Source organism: Armigeres subalbatus, chromosome 2 (genome assembly GCF_024139115.2).
Source record: "Armigeres subalbatus isolate Guangzhou_Male chromosome 2, GZ_Asu_2, whole genome shotgun sequence".
Taxonomy (NCBI): Eukaryota; Metazoa; Arthropoda; class Insecta; order Diptera; family Culicidae; genus Armigeres; species Armigeres subalbatus.
The window spans coordinates 25519357-25537451 of record NC_085140.1 but is presented as its reverse complement, the minus strand read 5'-3'; the positions used below and the strand labels follow the sequence as shown (position 1 = coordinate 25537451).

General features: G+C 35.6%; 1 protein-coding gene across 1 annotated transcript in view; it reads left to right on the top strand.

Moving 5' to 3' along the window:
- Positions 1–18095, top strand: part of LOC134218287 (protein prickle-like) — a 149464-nt gene that overhangs the window by 68159 nt on the left and 63210 nt on the right. Inside the window, 1 exon segment of the mRNA XM_062697221.1 lies at positions 13819–14745. Within this exon segment, the coding sequence (XP_062553205.1) occupies positions 14023–14745 (723 nt within the window). The 5' untranslated portion in view covers positions 13819–14022.

Sequence of the window (18095 nt, the reverse complement as noted above, 5' to 3'; positions counted from 1 at the left end):
AACGATTTCTCAACCCGCTCATTAGCTGTCATTGTGTTCTTCCGGAACGGCCAACAAAGTAGATATTGTTGTCTTTGCCTCCGTCGTCCTATCACAAATCAGACAAATCTGCATTTCAATAGCCTTCGGCTGCTAACTAGCGCATAAAATAGATGGAAACATGTTGCCCATGCGTTAGCAGTTGGTAGCGCTTTCTGCACAAATGGAGAAATTCGACGCCTATCAGCTTGTAAGGATCATCCAAAACCGAATGCATCCGAAACTGGTTTGGCTGATCCGCGCTCGAAGCCAGAAGGCGTTCAACATCAAGTGGCTGAATATATTTGTACATAATTAAAACTTGCCCGGAGGTTGGTCCACAAAACAACGGAAAGAATGCAAACGTGCGGTGCGGGCAAAATTTTCTTCTGAGCGTTAAACAGCAACTGAGATGTCGACGATGACATGCGCATACCCATAACATTAAACGTAACGATTTATTCAGTGTTCAACATCATAGCGCCAAGATGCGACCTATGGAATTGCGTCCGTAGAAATGTGGCATTGCGCCAAAACGTAGGGGCCCCGGGCGGACGGGAGGAAGCTGTTAATTTATATCACTCGGCTTAAATAAAATAATCACCTTCAGACACTTGTTGGTTGCAGCGAGCAGCAGTGGCCCTGAAGAGAATCCAAGAGCGCTACGAGATAACAAGGTGGGCGGACTAATGTTACATTGTTTCGACGATTGTGGTGCGGCGAATCGCTAATAGTGTGAGTCAGCGAAACAAGGTGACTAGATTCTGTGTAAAGTGTGAAAATCAGTGTAAGAAAAAGAAGAAGCAAGGTGCATCGGTTGGTGTGAAATGAGTGCGAATGACACGACGAAGACTGCTACCAGTAACCATCAGGTCGGCCAGGTCGGTAAGCAATGGTGGAAGGTATGCTTCCTGTATGGGAACCAGGAGAAATATTATCGCCAGATCTATGCTAAGAGCGGCCTCGGAGGATAGCCAGTCGCAACAATGGGAACCAAGCAAATCGGCGATCATCTTTCCGACTAACAGCATCGCCCCATTTTAGTCAAGTAAGAAGGACTCGGACGCAGATCGTCCTGCTCCGACGTCCAAAAAGCGAGTTACCGTTCTGGATGACTCGTTCCTTATGGGGGTGAGTGAAGATGAACAACGATCGGACAGTGGCATAAACATCGATGCCTCGAACCAACCCGACGATCCTCCACCACTCGTCAACCGTGGATGCGTCGTAATTTCCACCTGAGCAGCGAAGAGTTGCGTCTGTTGACTCGGACCGATCCTGTCCCGGGGGGCACTCGGTACAAACGACTCCGCCTCCAACGGTAACAATCCATCTCCCATTGTGATAAACCAGGCCGCCTCGGGAAGACTCTGAACCCAATTCATCATCATCATCATCTTCGCCGGTGGTGGTTGCGGCGGTTTCTAGGAAGTCCCATAAAGCGCCCACACGCTGTCCGGAACCTCTCGACATTCTGGTCTCTTCAACGGCGAGTGTCCCACCACAACCAAAACGTGAGTAAATATTTAATTATCTCAGCATTTCTTTTCAGTCGAACCTACCTCTCGTTTGCCTTCATTCTCATGATCCAAACAAACAAAACCGAGCATAAGAAACCTTAATTTCACCCACACGGCGCAATTTCAGCAGACATGGAAATGAGGTCATCGCTTCTGTTTTACTTCGTCAATGACATTAACATACGAAAATATTAGCAAGATCCAGACCGGTCCATTTCGTTCTTCGTTCTCGCTTGTCTCGTTCAAATCTTTCCGACCAGTTGTTTTTAATGAATGGTCGACGGACGCTCACTCACTCGCATTTTGTGACGTCCCTTATATTAACTAAGTAAGCGCTCAACCACGGACGAAAGACTGATGGATTGTTTGATGTTACAACGCTAATTGAGTGATTAACAGAAGGAAAGAGATTTGTTTTTCAAGTCGTAGCCTATGGTCATTCGGCATAATTGATGGTTCCAATGGAGGTAAATTGTTCGCGGAATGGTGGCTTGTTCGAGTGGAAAATAGCACTGGATTTTCAACGTTAATCACGGCCTCGCTAAATGGTTGAGATGTAATGTGGTAATCATTGAACAGACGATTCTTTGAGTTTGTGAGGTTGGAATGTCGAATTAGGCTATGGCAAATAGAAAAATACATAATTTTTTCGACGTTCTGCTAAACAATGAATACGTTTCTGTTTATCACAGTTTTCAATGCCATGGAACATTAAACGAGTCCTGGAATAAATTCCCACTAAAACAATAAAAATGGACTTCCTATAATTCGCGCATCATGGTTACTGAACGTTCAACTTGAGTTGCGTTCCTTTACCGAAATTGTTGTTTGACTAGTTTTATTCTAATCTTGATTCACATACCTAGTGAGAATTCACATTCATGCTTATAAAAGTCTTAGCTAATGGCTCTAAGCCGCTTATGGTAATGAGATGAATGTGATTTTATAGTTTGGCAAAGTCAGTCCATTTAGTAAGCTTACGTTAATTTAGGAAACGTTGCGAGTTGATATTTACATTTTTTCAAATGTTCAATGACCACCTGGTGTTGGTTTGAATAGTATTTTAATTTTATGGTGGAGTGTTGGTCTTTCTTTTGAAAACAGGATTCTTTTCAAAGCTGTGAAAAATATTGTCGATGTTTCTTCGAAACTCTTAGATCTTTCTTGCTCTTGTAGAATTCTTAGAAGTTTGGGAATGTTTACGAAAGCTGAATATAGAGCAGTAATCATGGATAAGTACTGGGAGTCCTGTAGTTTCGTACGAAAAATATGTTGATGGGTTTGAAGGCTATATACTTGTTGTTTAGTATGGTAGACAGAATCCGTTCGGATCCGAATTGCTGGACAACTCGATCTCATGAACATCAAAAAGCATTTTCAAATTAGTTTGAAGAATTTCCGTAAAAATTTCAAAGCTCCCGTAGATATTGCAAAAAAGTGGCTTGAATGTTTCAAAGAATTTCCATAGACATTGGAAGGAGTTTTCTGTAAATTAAAATTATTCACCGAGAAAAGTCAAGAAAATTCAAAGAATTTTCCGAAGAAGCTCCGAAGATTTTTTTTAGAAAATTCCGTAGGATTTTCCGAAACAGTTCCTCAGTACATTCCGAACATTTTCATGAGGAGAACCGAAAAATTTTCTGAAGAAATTCTGAATAATTCAGAAGAGTTTTCAAGATAAATCGAATAAATTTTCCGAGAAAATTCCGGAAAATTGTCAGTAGAGATCAAAAATTTCGAAGAAATTGAAATTTTCGAGAAAATTTCGGAGAACTTCAGAGAAAATTCGAAGAATTTTTCGAGAACTCCGAGATTCCGATAAATTTCTAGAAAAATTCAAAACATCAATCAAGAATCAAAAGAATTTCCGAGAAATTCCGAGACTTATCGAAAAAGCAATATATTTCAGAGGAATTCTAAAATTCTCTAGAAAATGCAATTTCCCGAGGAAAAACCGAAATTCGAGGAAATTCGAAGAGATTTTTCAAGGTGTTCCGAAAAAAATTTCCCGAGGGAAATTTGGAGAATTTCCCGAGGATTTTCCGAAGAACTTCCCGACGAAATTCCAAAGAATTTCTCGACAAAATTCCAAAGAATTTCCCGAGAAAAATTCCTAAGACTATGCTGAGGATACTACCAAAATTAAATCGAGGAAAGTCTCAAGAATTTCCCAAAGAAGGTTCTAAGAATTTCCCAAGAAATTCAAGATTCAAGAACTTCAAAGAATTTCCCAGAAATTCAAGGAATTCGAACAATTCCAAAGAATTTCCCGAAGAAATTCAAGAATTTCCCAAAATCCGAAGAATTTTCATAAGTAAGATCCGTAGATTCCAAGAGTTCACGTTTCCCAGAGTTCGAAAATTTCAGGAAATTCCGAAAAATTTCTAGGAAATTCCAAAAATTTCTAGAAATTCGAAAAATTTCGAGGAAATTCAAAGAATTTCAAGAAATTCGAAAAAATTCAAGGAAATTCCGAAATTCAAGGAAATTCGAAATTCAAGGAAATTCCAAAGAATTTCCCAAAATTCAAAGAATTTCCAAAATTCGAAGAATTTCAAGAAATTCGAAAAATTTCAAGGAAATTCGAAGAAAATTTCGAAAATTCGAAGAAAATTTCCAAGGAAATTCCGAAGAATTTCCAAAGAAATTCGAAAAATTTAAAAGAAATTCAATTCAAAATTCGAAAATTTCAAAATTTCGAAGAATTTCCAAAGAAATTCGAAAATTTCAAGAAAATTCAATTTCGAGAAATTTGAATTTCCAAGAAATTCGAAAATTTCAAGGAAATTCGAAAAAGAATTCTGAAATTCAAAGAATTTCAAAATTCGAAATTTCGAGAAATTCGAAAATTTCAAGAAATTCGAAGAATTTCCCAGGAAATTCGAAAAATTTCCAAAGGAAATTCGAAAAATTTCCCAAGGAAATTCGAAGAATTTCCGAAATTCGAAGAATTTCAAAATTCGAAGAATTTCCCAAAGGAAATTCGAAGAATTTCCCAAGAGTTCGAAGAAATTTCCCAAAATTCGAAAGAATTTCAAGAATTCGAAGAATTTCCAAAATTCGAAGAATTTCCCAAGGAAATTCGAAGAATTTCCCAAAATTTCGAAGAATTTCAAGGAAATTCGAAATTCAGAAAATTCGAAAGAATTTCCCAGGAAATTCGAAAATTTCAAGGAAATTCGAAAAATTTCCAAGGAAATTCGAAGAATTTCTAAAGGAAATTCGAAATTTCAAAAATTCGAAGAATTTCCAAGGAAATTCGAAGAATTTCCAGAATTCGAAAATTCCCAGAAGTGAAAAATTGAATTCGAAAATTTAAAGTCGAAAATTCGAAATTCGAAGAATTTCCCAAGAAATTCGAAGAATTTCCCAAGAAATTCGAAAAATTTCCCAAGGAAATTCAATTTCAAGAAATTCGAAGAATTTCCCAAGAAAATTCGAAAATTTCCCAGGAAATTCCGAATTTCCAAGAAATTCAAGAATTTCCCAAGGAAATTTGAAGAATTTCCAAGGAAATTCGAAAAGAATTTCCAAGGAAATTCGAAAATTCCCAAAATTCGAAAATTTCCAAGAAATTCGAAAAGAATTTCCCGAAATTCAAAAAATTTCCAAAATTCAGAAAGAATTTCAAAATTCGAAGAATTTCAAAATTCCGAAATTCAAGGAAATTCAAGAATTCCAAAATTCGAAAATTTCGAAAATTTCTAAAATTTCCAAAGAAATTCGAAGAATTTCCCAAGAATTCAATTTCCAAAGGTAATTCGAAGAATTTCCCAAGGAAATTCGAAAATTTCCCAAGGAAATTCGAAGAATTTCCAGAAATTCGAAAAGAATTTCAAGAATTCAGAAATTTCCCAGGAAGTCAAAATTTCACAAAGAAATTCGAAAAAATTTCCCAAAGAATTCGAAGAATTGTGAAATTCGAAGAATTTCGAGAAATTCGAAAATTTCCCAAGAAATTCAATTTCAGAAAATTTCGAAGAATTTCAGAATTCGAAAATTCGAAATTCGAAGAATTTCCAAGAAATTCGAAGAATTCCCAAGGAAATTCGAAGAATTAATGAGAATTCGAAGAATTTCCGAAAATTCGAAGAATTTCCCAAAGAAATTCAAAGTTAAAATTCGAAGAATTTCCCAAAATTCGAAATTTCAAGGAAATTCGAAGAATTTCCTAAAATTCGAAAATTTCCTAGGAAATTCGAAAGAATTTCAGGAAATTCGAAGAATTTCCCGAAATTCAAGAAGAATTTCAAGATCGAAAATTTCCCAAGGAAATTCGAAAAATTTCCAAATTAATTTCCAAAGGAAATTCCGAAGAATTTCCCAAAGGAAATTCAAATTTCCAAGGAAATCGAAAAGAATTTCCCAAGGAAATTCCGAAGAATTTGAGAAATTCAGAAGAAATTCCAAGAAATTCGAAAGAATTTCCCGAAATTCGAAGAATTTCCCAAGAAATTCAATTTCCCAAGAAATTCGAAGATTTCCAAGGAAATTCGAAGAATTTCCCGAAATTCAATTTCGAAATTCGAAAAATTTCCCAAAGGAAATTCGAAAAGAATTTCCCAAAGAAATTCGAAGAATTTCCGGAAATTCGAAAATTTCGAGGAAATTCGAAAATTTCCCAAAATTCGAAAAATTTCGATCGAAAAATTTCGAAATTCGAAGAAATTTCCCAAGGAAATTCAAGAAAAATTTCAGGAAATTCGAAGAATTTCCCGAAAATTCGAAGAATTTCCCAAAGATAATTTCAAGTCGAAGAATTTCCAGAATCGAAGAATTTGAAATTCGAAGAATTTCCAAAGTCAATTTCGAAATTCGAAGAATTTCCCAAGGAAATTCGAAGATTTCCCAAGGAAATTCGAAGAATTTCTAAGGAAATTCGAAAAATTTCCCAAGGAAATTCGAAATTTCCCAAGGAAATTCAATTTCAAGGAAATTCGAAGAAATTCCCAAAATTCAGAGAAATTTGAAATTCGAAGAATTTCCCAAGGAAATTCAGAAAAATTTCCCAAGGAAATTCGAAGAATTTCAGGAAATTCGAAAAATTTCCCAAAATTCAAAAAAAAAAAAAATTTCAAAATTCCGAAAATTCAAAATTCGAAGATTCCCGAGGAAATTCGAATTCTCAAAATTCAGAAGAATTTCCCAAGAAATTCGAAGAATTTCCCAAAGATCGAAGAATTTCCCAAGAACCGAAGAATTTCCAAATTCGAAAATTTCGAAAATTCGAAAATTTCCAAAAATCGAAAATTTCCAAAAATCAATTTCCCAAGAAATTCGAAAGAATTTCCAAAATTCGAAGAATTTCCCAAAGTCGAAAATTTCAAGAAATTCGAAAAATTTCCCAAGAAATTCGAAAAATTTCTGAAATTCCGAAAATTCCCAAGGAAATTCGAAGAATTTCAAGGAAATTCGAAAAATTTCGGAAATTCAAATTTCCCAAGGAAATTCGAAAATTTCCCAAGGAATCGAAATTTCCCAAGGAATTCGAAAATTTCCCAGAAATTCGAAGAATTTCGAAATTCGAAGAATTTCAAGGAAATTTCGAAATTCAATTTCCCAAGAGTCGAAAAAATTTCCAAAAAGAATTTCGAAATTCGAAGAATTTCGAAATTCGAAAAATTTCCCAAAATTCGAAAATTCCCAAGGAAATTCGAGAATTCTCCCAAAGAAATTCGAAAATTTCAAGAAATTCCAAAATTTCCCAAGGAAATTCGAAAATTTCCCAAGGAATTCGAAGAATTTCCAAAAGGTAATTCGAAGAATTTCCAAAATTCGAAAATTTCAAAGAAGATCAATTTCCCAAGGAAATTCGAAGAATTTCCAAAATTCGAAGAAATTTCCAGAAATTCGAAAATTTCCAGAAATTCGAAAATTTCGAGAATTCGAAGAATTTGCGAAATTCGAAGAATTTCCAAGGAAATTCGAAAATTTCAAGAAATTCGAAGAATTTCCAAGAAAATTTCAGAAAATTTCCAAAATTCGAAAAATTTCAAGGAAATTCGAAGAATTTCGTGAAATTCGAAAAATTTCCAAGAAATTCGAAGAAATTTCCAAGGAAATTCGAAGAATTCCAAGGAAATTCCGAAATTCAGAAGAATTTCCCAAGGAAATTCGAAGAATTTCCCAAGGAAATTCGAAAAATTTCAAAATTCCGAAATTTCAAGGAAATTCGAAGAATTTCCAAGAATCAATTCGAAATTCGAAGAATTTCAAGGAAATTCGAAAAATTTCCCAAAATTCGAAAATTTCAGAAATTCAATTTCCAAAGGAAATTCGAAAGAATTTCCCAAGAAATTCGAAGAATTTCCCAAAATTCAATTTCAAAGCAAATCCAAGAAATTCAAAATTTCCCAAGGAAATTCGAAGAATTTCAAGGAAATTCAAAGAATTTCCCAAAATTCGAAGAATTTCCCAAGGAAATTCGAAAAATTTCCAGGAAGTTCGAAAATTTAATCGAAGAATTTCCAAGAAATTCGAAGAATTTAAGTGAAATTTCGAGAGTCAAAAATTTAAGAATCCGAAGAATTTCAAGGAAATTCGAAGAATTTCCAAAGAAATTCAAAATTTCCAAGAAATCGAAATTCCGAAATTCGAAAATTTCCCAAGGAAATTCCGAAAAATTTCCCAAAATTCCAAATTGAAATTCCAAAGAATTTCCCAAGAAATTCGAAGAATTTCCCAAAATCGAAGAATTTCCCAAAGGAAATTCGAAGAATTTCCCGAGAAATTCAAGTTTCCCAGGAAATTCGAAGAATTTCCGAAAATTCCGAAAGAATTTCCAAGGAAATTCGAAGATTTCTAAGGAAATTCGAAGAATTTCCCAAGGAAATTCCGAAAGAATTTCAGGAATCCGAAATTCCAAGAAATTCAAAGATTTAAAGAATCAAAATTTCCCAAAGAAATTCGAAGAATTTCCAAGAAATTCAATTCCAAATCAAGGAATTTCAAATTCGAAAATTCAAATCGAATTTCCAAAGGAAATTCAAAATTTCCGAAATTCGAAAAATTTCCAAAGAGAATTCCAAAAATTCCAGAAATTCCGAAGAATTTCCGAAATTCGAAGAAATTCTGAAATTCGAAGAATTCCCAAGGAAATTCCGAAAAATTTCCCGGAAATTCGAATTTCGAAATTCGAAGAATTTCGGAAATTTCCGAAGAATTTCCAAGAAATCAAGATTTCAAGGAAATTCGAAGAATTCCCAAAGAAATTCCAAAGAATTCGAGAATTCGAAGATTTTCAAAATTCGAAAATTTCCAAGAAATTCGAAGAATTTCCCGAAATTCGAAGAATTTCCAAGGAAATTCGAAAAATTTCCCAAGGAAATTCGAAGAATTTCCCAAAGGAATCGAAAAGAATTTCCCAAGGAAATTCAAAATTTCCAAAACTCGAAGAATTTCCCAAGGAAATTCGAAAGAATTTCAAGAAATTCCGAAGAATTTCCGAAATTCGAAAAATTCAAGGAAATTCGAAAATTTCCCAAGGAAATTCCGAAGAATTTCAAATTCAGAAAATTCAAAATTCGAAGAATTTCCAAGAATTTCGAAGAATTTCCCAAAATTCGAAAAATTTCCAAGGAAATTCCGAAGAATTTCCAAGGAAATTCGAAGAATTTCCCAAGGAAATTCCGAAAATTTCCCAAGGAAATTCGAATTCAAAAGCGAAGAATTTCCAAGGAAATTCAGAAGAATTTCAAATTGAAAATTTCCTGAAATTCGAAAATTTCCCAAGGAAATTCGAAGAATTTCCAAAATCGAAAATTTCCGAAATTCGAAAATTTCAGAACAAATTTCCAAGGAAATTCGAAGAATTTCAGGAAATTCGAAGAATTTCCCAAGGAAATTCGAAAATTTCGAAGAAATTCCGAAAGTTCCCAAAATTTCGAAGAATTTCCAAGATAAAATTTTGAAATTCCGAAGACTCAGAAATTCCGAAATTTCCCAAGAAATTCCAAAGAATTTCCCAAGGAAATTCCGAAGAATTTCCCAAGGAAATTCTGAAGAATTTCCCAAGGAAATTCCGATAAATTTCCCAAGGAAATTCCAAGAATTTCCAAGGAAATTCGAAGAATTTCAAAGAAGTTCGAAGATTTTCGAAATTCCGAAGATTTCCGAAATTCGAAGAATTTCGAAATTCGAAAAATTCAAAGAAATTCGAAAAATTTCTGAAGGAAATTGAAAAAATTTCCCAGGAAATTCCGAAGAATTTTGAAATTCGAAGAATTTCCGAAAAGAAATTCAAATTTGAAATTCCAAAATTTCAAAGGAATCTCGAAAAATTTCTGAAAATTCGAGAAAATTCCCAAGAATTTCGAAGAATTTCCAAGAAATTCAGAAAAATTTCGGAAATTCAAGAATTTCAAAAGGAAATTTCAAAAGAATTCTAAGAAATTCGAAGAATTTCAGAAGAATTTCTAGGAAGTAAATTTCCAAAATGCAAAAATTCTGAAAAGTTTTCCCAAAGGAAATTCCGAAGATTTTCAAGAAATTCCGAAGATTTTCCAAAAATTCGAAAAATTCCCAAGAAATTCGAAGAATTTCCCGAAATTCGAAAATTTCGGAAATTCGAAGAATTTCAATGAAATTCGAAGAAATTTCGAAAGGAATTCCGAAAAATTTAAGAAATCCAAAAATTCAAAGGAAATTCCGAAAGAATTCCCAATTGAAACTGAGAATTCACTCTGAAATTCGAAGAATTTCCGAAATTCCGAAGAATTTCCAAATCTAAAACATTCCAAGAAGAATTTCAAAATGCGAAATTCAAAATTTCCCAAGAAAATTCCCAATTTTAAAATTCGAAAAATTTCTGAAAACTCGAAGAATTTCCCAAGAAATTCGAAGAAATTTCAAAATTCCGAAAATTTCAAGGAAATTCGAAAATTTCCTAAAATTCGAAGATTCCCAAAATTCCGAAGAATTTCCGGAAATTCGAAAAATTTCCCAAGAAATTCCGAAGAATTTCCAAAATTACAAGAATTTCGAATGAAATTCAAAATTCGAAGAATTTCGAAATTCGAAGAATTTCAAAGGAAATTCGAAGAATTTCCCAGAAATCTGACATAAGATTTCCAACCCAGCGAAATTCGAAAATTTCAGCAAGTCGAAGAATTTCCCAAAATTCGAAAAGACCTTTCCCAAGAATCTGAATTTCAAGGAAATTCCAAAAATTCTCAAGGAAATTCAAGAGAATTTGAATTCCCAAGAAATTCCTGAAAATTGAAATTCAATTCCAAGAAATTCAGAAAGGAAATTTCCAAGAAATTCAAGGAAATTCTGAAGATAATTCCAAGAAAGTTCGAAGAATTTCCCAAGGAATTCCGAATTTCATAAAAATTAGAAAATTTCCGGAAATTAAAGAATTTCCAAAATTAAAGTGGATTTTTTCTTTACCCTTCTGCTTCCTATAGCGTTTTCGACTGTCGACCAAACCACATCAGAGTTACATTTTGTTGACCCAACTATGTGCATAAGTGCTTCCAAACCATCAAAAGACCTAATCCAGAATTAGTTTTTCCTTGACCCGAATAGATGGTGATGGTGGTGATGGTGATTTTATCCACGAACCAACAAATCCACTCGATCCAACAAGGTCTAATAGCCAGATCTAATTTCATTGACCCAACTAGGTTCAGTGGTGTCTCCAAAATATCGAAGACTTACTCCAGAGTTGAATTTCCTTGGTCCTATAGCGATTCCGACTTTCAACCAACCCACTTCAAAGTAGGGTTTTTCATTTTAATAATTCAATCAGATCCAGTAGTGGTTCCAAATCATCGTCAGACCCATTCTAAATGTAGATTTTTCTTCACCCTAATAGGTCCGATATCGATGCCGATACTTTAGTGATACCTACTTTAGAGATGACCGTAAAGAACTTTTAGTAATTTTAATGATCTTTCAACGCGGCTCTGCAAAGTTCATTACATTATTTGCGTCAAAACCTAGCACAAAATCTCAAATAATTTTGAGAGTATTCTCCACAATCAACCACAGAAAACAGTTTTGAAAATTCAACGACGTGTAAAATCGCAGCAAATCCCCACAAACGAATTAACATTCAATATTCATTTAGTTTATTTGCATGATCCAAATATGTGCAGGAAAATACATTTAAAATCACTACAACATTTTATCTGTGAGACATTCATGTAGACTATCATGTTCTTCATGTAAATATACTGCTAATAAACCAATTCATTTAATTTCTTTTTGGTAAGGTTCCAATTGTTTTCAGAATATAAAATAAGCGGATTTTATTTCTTCTAAGTAAAAGAGGCCGCCTAATTAAGGTTTCGCCAAGGGTGCGCGCTGGGAGCTTACGCTACGGTTCTGCACTGCATAAAACACATTGTCACCCACAATGGTGTAGAATTTGCTACATAATTGTTGTTTGAAGTTAAATTAAATTCCATGTAACATATTGTAACTCACAACCTACTTTTTAATTTCATATAAAAGTATCATTTTTTCTACAACAACAATTGTTAGTGGTAAAATTATTCCAATTCTTATTCATCAAGTTCTTAGGTGCGTGCAATTTTTAAGGAACGGACCACTCTTTAATTTTCCATGCAAAATCGCTACGTTTTACTTATTTACCGAAAAATCAATCGAGGTGTAAATACAATAAATCCTAAGGTGAAACATTTTGATGATTCGAATCATGCAAAATGTTGCCTCGAGTATGAGTTGCATACATGAGTTTTGAGATGTTGAGATTTTCTTAACCCTGACTGAAAGTCGCTATTTGGTCACTTTTGCTGCAAATGGAAGTCACTATTTGGTCTCTCCAGAATTGTCCCACCAGAATTGTGAACACATACCGCCATTTGGGTATCTCCAGGTGTGCTTTCGAATATTCTTGGGTGCAAAATTTTTAACAACATTTGTATAACATTTTCCATCATTCATTCCGGAGCAGAAAATAGTGTAATAAGTTGAATTTCACCGTTAGTACTTCCATGGCTGAAATCATAAAAATCTTGTTAAGTCTCGCTAATAAAGACAAAAAAAAATCTTCTGATTTGAAAAAGCAAATCAACCATGGAAACTTACTCCTCTGTATTACAGACCAGCTACCAACGCATAATATTGAATAAAACACACAACAAATAATAGGAACAGAACTTATTAATGCCAAATAGCAGCATTCAGTCACATAGTGATACAGCAGCTTCACTTAAAAGTTTCTGTAATCATTTTGTAACATATGTACTGTTCGATGCCTTTCTTAACCCTCGAGGGCTCGTACCGTTGTAAAAGTTCAACTCTCGCGAAAAAAGCACGCTTGTCGTACACAACGGAGGTGAAGGAAAAGACCTAAGAAAAGATTATCAGGAAACTGCACATAATGACGAAATGTAATTGATTGAATATTTTATTAACTAACTTGAAATGCCCATTATTACGTAATTCTCAAAAAATGTTTATTATGTTTATGTATAAAACAAAAGTTAGATAATGCAACAGATATGAAATATTACAACTTTAAAATAATAATGCTGTTTCCCCCCAAGAAATTGCCTCTTTGTCTTCATTAAAATAAATTTTGCAAATTTATCACTGCCTTTAAAAAAAATGTCACATAAAACTATCATGTTATTGTTCTCATTGATAACGATTTCTCAACCCGCTCATTAGCTGTTATTGTGTTCCTCCCGGAACGGCCCAACAAAGTAGATATTGTTGTCTTTGCCTCCGTCGTCCTATCACAAATCAGACAAATCTGCATTTCAATAGCCTTCATGGCTGCTAACTAGCGCATAAAATAGATGGAAACATGTTGCCATCTGGTTAGCAGTTGGTAGCGCTTTCTGCACAAATGGAGAAATTCGACGCCTATCAGCTTGTAAGGATCATCCAAAACCGAATGCATCCAAAACTGGTTTGGCTGATCCGCGCTCGAAGCCAGAAGGCGTTCAACATCAAGTGGCTGAATATATTTGTACATAATTAAAACTTGCCCGGAGGTTGGTCCACAAAACAACGGAAAGAATGCAAACGGTGCGGTGCGGGGCAAAATTTTCTTCTGAGCGTTAAACAGCAACCGAGATGTCGACGATGACGATGCGCATACCCATAACATTAAACGTAACGATTTATTCAGTGTTCAACATCATAGCGCCAAGATGCGACTACAAATTGGAGATTGCGCCCGTAGAAATGTGGCATTGCGCCAAAACGTAGGGGCCCCCGGGCCGGACGGAGGGAGGAAGCTAGTTTAATTTTATATCACTCGGCTTAATTAAAATAATCACCTTCAGACACTTGTTGGTTGCAGCGAGCAGCAGTGGGCCCTGAAGAGAATCCAAGAGCGCTCCGAGATAACAAGGTGGGCGGACTAATGTTACATTGTTTCGACGATTGTGGTAGCGGCGAATCGCTAAATAGTAGTGAGTCAGCGAAACAAGGTGACTAGATTCTGTGTAAAGTGTGAAAATCAGTGTAAGAAAAAGAAGAAGCAAGGTGCATCGGTTGGTGTGAAATGAGTGCGAATGACACGACGAAGACTGCTACCAGTAACCATCAGGTCGGCCAGGTCGGTAAGCAATGGTGGAAGGTATGCTTCCTGTATGGGAACCAGGAGAAATATTATCGGCAGATCTATGCTAAGGCGGCCTCGGAGAGGATAGCCCAGTCGCAGCACAATGGGAACCAAGGCAAATCGGCGATCATCTTTCCGACTAAACAGCATCGCCCCATTTTAGTCAGCAGTAAGAAGGACTCGGACGCAGATCGTCCTGCTCCAACGTCCAAAAAGCGAGTTACCGTTCTGGATGACTCGTTCCTTATGGGGGTGAGTGAAGATGAACAACGATCGGACAGTGGCATAAACATCGATGCCTCGAACCAACCCGACGATCCTCCACCACTCGTCAACCGTGGGATGCGTCGTAATTTCCACCTGAGCAGCGAAGAGTTGCGTCTGTTGAACTCGGACCGATCGCCTGTCCCGCCCAGTGGGGGGCACTCGGTACAAACGACTCCGCCTCCAACGGTAACGAATCCATCTCCCATTGTGATAAACCAGGCCGCCTCCAGTGGGAACTCACAAATTGCACCCAATTCATCATCATCATCATCTTCGCCGGTGGTGGTTGCGGCGGTTTCTAGAAGTCCCATAAAGGCAGCCCACACGCTGTCCGGAACCTCTCCGGACATTCTGGTCTCTTCAACGGCGAGCAGTCCCACCACAACCAAAACGTGAGTAAATATTTGCAATTATCTCAGCATTTCTTTTCAGTCGAACCTACCTCTCCTGTTTGCCTTCATTCTCATGATCCAAACAAACAAAACCGAGCATAAGCAAACCTTAATTTCACCCACCACACGGCGCAATTTCAGCAGACATGGAAATGAGGTCATCGCTTCTGTTTTTACTTCGTCAATGACATTAACATACGAAAATATTAGCAAGATCCAGCCGGTCCATTTCGTTCGTTCGTTCTCGCTTGTCTCGTTCAAATCTTTCCGACCAGTTGTTTTTAATGAATGGTCGACGGACGGCCACTCGCTACCAGCATTTTGTGACGTCCCTTATATTAACTGAAGTAAGCGCTCAACCACGGGACGGAAAGACTGATGGATTGTTTGATGTTACAACGCTAATTGAGTGATTAACAGAAGGAAAGAGATTTGTTTTGTCAAAGTCGTAGCCTATGGTCATTCGGCATAATTGATGGTTCCAATGGAGGTAAATTGTTCGCGGAATGGTGGCTTGTTCGAGTGGAAAATAGCACATGGATTGTTCAACGTTAATCACGGCCTCGCTAAATAGTTGAGATGTAATAAGTAGGTAATCATTGAACAGACGATTCTTTGAGTTTGTGAGGTTGGAATGTCGAATGTAGGCTATGGCACAAATAGAAAAAATACATCTTTTTTTTTGACGTTCTGCTAAACAATGAATACGTTTCTGCTTAACACAGTTTTCAATGCCATTGAACGAGTCCTGGAATAAATTCCCACTAAAACAATAAAAATGGACTTCCTATAATTCGCGCATCATGGTTACTGAACGTTCAACTTGAGTTGCGTTCCTTCACCGAAATTGTTGTTTGACTAGTTTTATTCTCAATCTTGATTCACATATTTAGTGAGAATTCACATTCATGCTTATAAGAAGTCTTAGCTAATGGCTCTAAGCCGCTTATGGTCATGAGATAAACGTGATTTTATAGTTTGGCAAGGTCAGTCCATTTAGTAAGTTTACGTTAATTTAGGAAACGTTGCGAGTTAATATTTACATTTTTTTCAACTGTTCAATGACCACACAACTGGTGTTGGTTTTGAATAGTATTTTTAATCTTATGGTGGGGTGTGGGTCTGGTCTCTTTCAAAAGCTTTGAAAAATATTGTCGAAGTTTCTTCGAAACTCTTAGATCTTTCTTGCTCTTGGTAGGAATTCTTAGAAGTTTGGGAATGTTTACGAAAGCTGGATATGGAGCAATAATCATGGATAAGTACTGGGAGTACCCCGCTTAATAGTTTCGTACGAAAAATATGTTGATGGGGACTTAGAAAGCTATATATTTGTTTTTTAAGTATGGTAGAAAGAATACCGCTCGGATCCGAATTGTTAGACAACTCGATTCTCATAAACATCAAAAGCATTTTTCAAATTAGTTTTGGAATTTCCCGTCAAAATTTCAAAGCATTCCCCGTGAAAATTGAAAAAGTGGCATGAAAGTTTCAAAGAATTTCTCATAGACATTGGAAGGAGTTTTCTGTGGAAATTAAAAATTATTCTCCGAGAATAAAATCCAAGAAAATTACAAAGAATTTTCCGAAGAAGCTCCGAAGATTTTTTTTAGAAAATTCCGTAGGATTTTCCGAAAAAAAATCCAAGAATATTCTCAAGAAAATTCAGTAATAAATCGTGAGAAAATTCCGATAAATTTCTAGAAAAAATTCTAAAATATCCAATCCAAGAATCCGGAGAATTTCCCGAGGGAATTCTCGAGACTTGCTCGAGGAAAATCTCATGAATTTCCCGAGGAAGTTCCTAAGAATTCTCCTAGAATATTCGGAAGAATTTCCCGAGGAAATTTCAAAGAGTTTTTCAAGGGTGTTCCGGAAAATTTCCCGAGGATATGCTAAGTATATTACCAAGATTTACTCGAGGAAAATCTCAAGAATTTCTCAAAGAAGTTTCGAAGAATTTCCCAAGGAAATTCCAAGGAATTTCCCAAGGAAATTCCAAAGAATTTCCCGAGGAAAACCGAAGAATTTCGAGGAAATTCAAAAATTTCCGAGGAAATTCAAAGAATTTCGAGGAAATTCAAAGAATTTCGAGGAAATTCCAAAGAATTTCGAGGAAATTCAAAGAATTTCGAAATTCAAAGAATTTCGAGGAAATTCAAAAATTTCGAGAATTCAAAGAATTTCGAGGAAATTCAAAGAATTTTGAGTGAAATTCAAAGAATTTCCCGAGGAAATTCCAAGAATTTCCCGACTAAATTCCAAAGAATTTCCCAAAGAAATTCCAAAGAATTTCCCGAGGAAATTCCAAAGAATTTCCCAAGGAAATTCCGAACAATTTCCAAGGAAATTCCGCAGAATTTCCCAAGAAAATTTTGAAAATTTCCCAAGAAAATTTTGAGAAATTTCCCAAGGAAATTTCGAAGAATTTCACACGGAAGTTTCGAAGAATTTCCCAAGGAAATTCCGAAGAGTTTCCCAGAGAAATTCCGAAGAATTTATCAAGGAAATTCCGAAGAATTTCCCAAGAAAATTAAGAAAAATTTCCCAAGGCAATTCCAAAGAATTTCTCAAGGAAATTCTGAAGAATTTCCCAAGGAAATTCTGAAGAATTTCCCAAGGAAATTCCGAAGAATTTCCCGAGGAAATTCCGAAGAATTTCCCAAGGAAATTCCGAAGAATTTCCCAAGGAAATTCCGAAGAATTACCCAAGGAAATTCCGAAGGATTTACAAGGAAATTTTGAAGAATTTCCCAAGGAAATTTCGAAAAATTTCCTACGGAAATTTCGAAAAATTTCCTACGGAAATTTCGAAGAATTTCCCACGGAAATTCCGAAGAATTTCCCAAGGAAATTCCGAAGAATTTCCCAAGGAAATCTCGAAGAATTTCCCAAAGATATCTCGAAGAATTTCCCAAAGATATCTCGAAGAATTTCCCAAGGAAATTCCGAAGAACTTCCCAAGGAAATTAAGAAGAATTTCCCAAAGAAATTCCGAGAAATTTCCCAAGGAAATTCCGAAGAATTTCCCAAGGAAATTCCGAAGAATTTCTCAAGGAAACTCCGAAGAATTTCCCAAGGAAATTCCGAAGAATTTCCCAAGGAAATTCCGAAGAATTTCCCAAGGAAATTCGAAGAATTTCCCCAAGGAAAAGTCGAAAAATTTCCCAAGGAAATTAAGAAGAATTTCCCAAGGAAATTCCGAAGAATTTCCCAAAGAAATTCCGAAGAATTTCCCGAGGAAATTCCGAAAAATTTTCTCAAGGAAGAATCTCTCCAGGAATTTGCAAGAAATTTCCTTGGGAAATTCCGAGAAATTTCCCAAGGAAATTCCGAGGAATTTCCCAAGGAAATTCG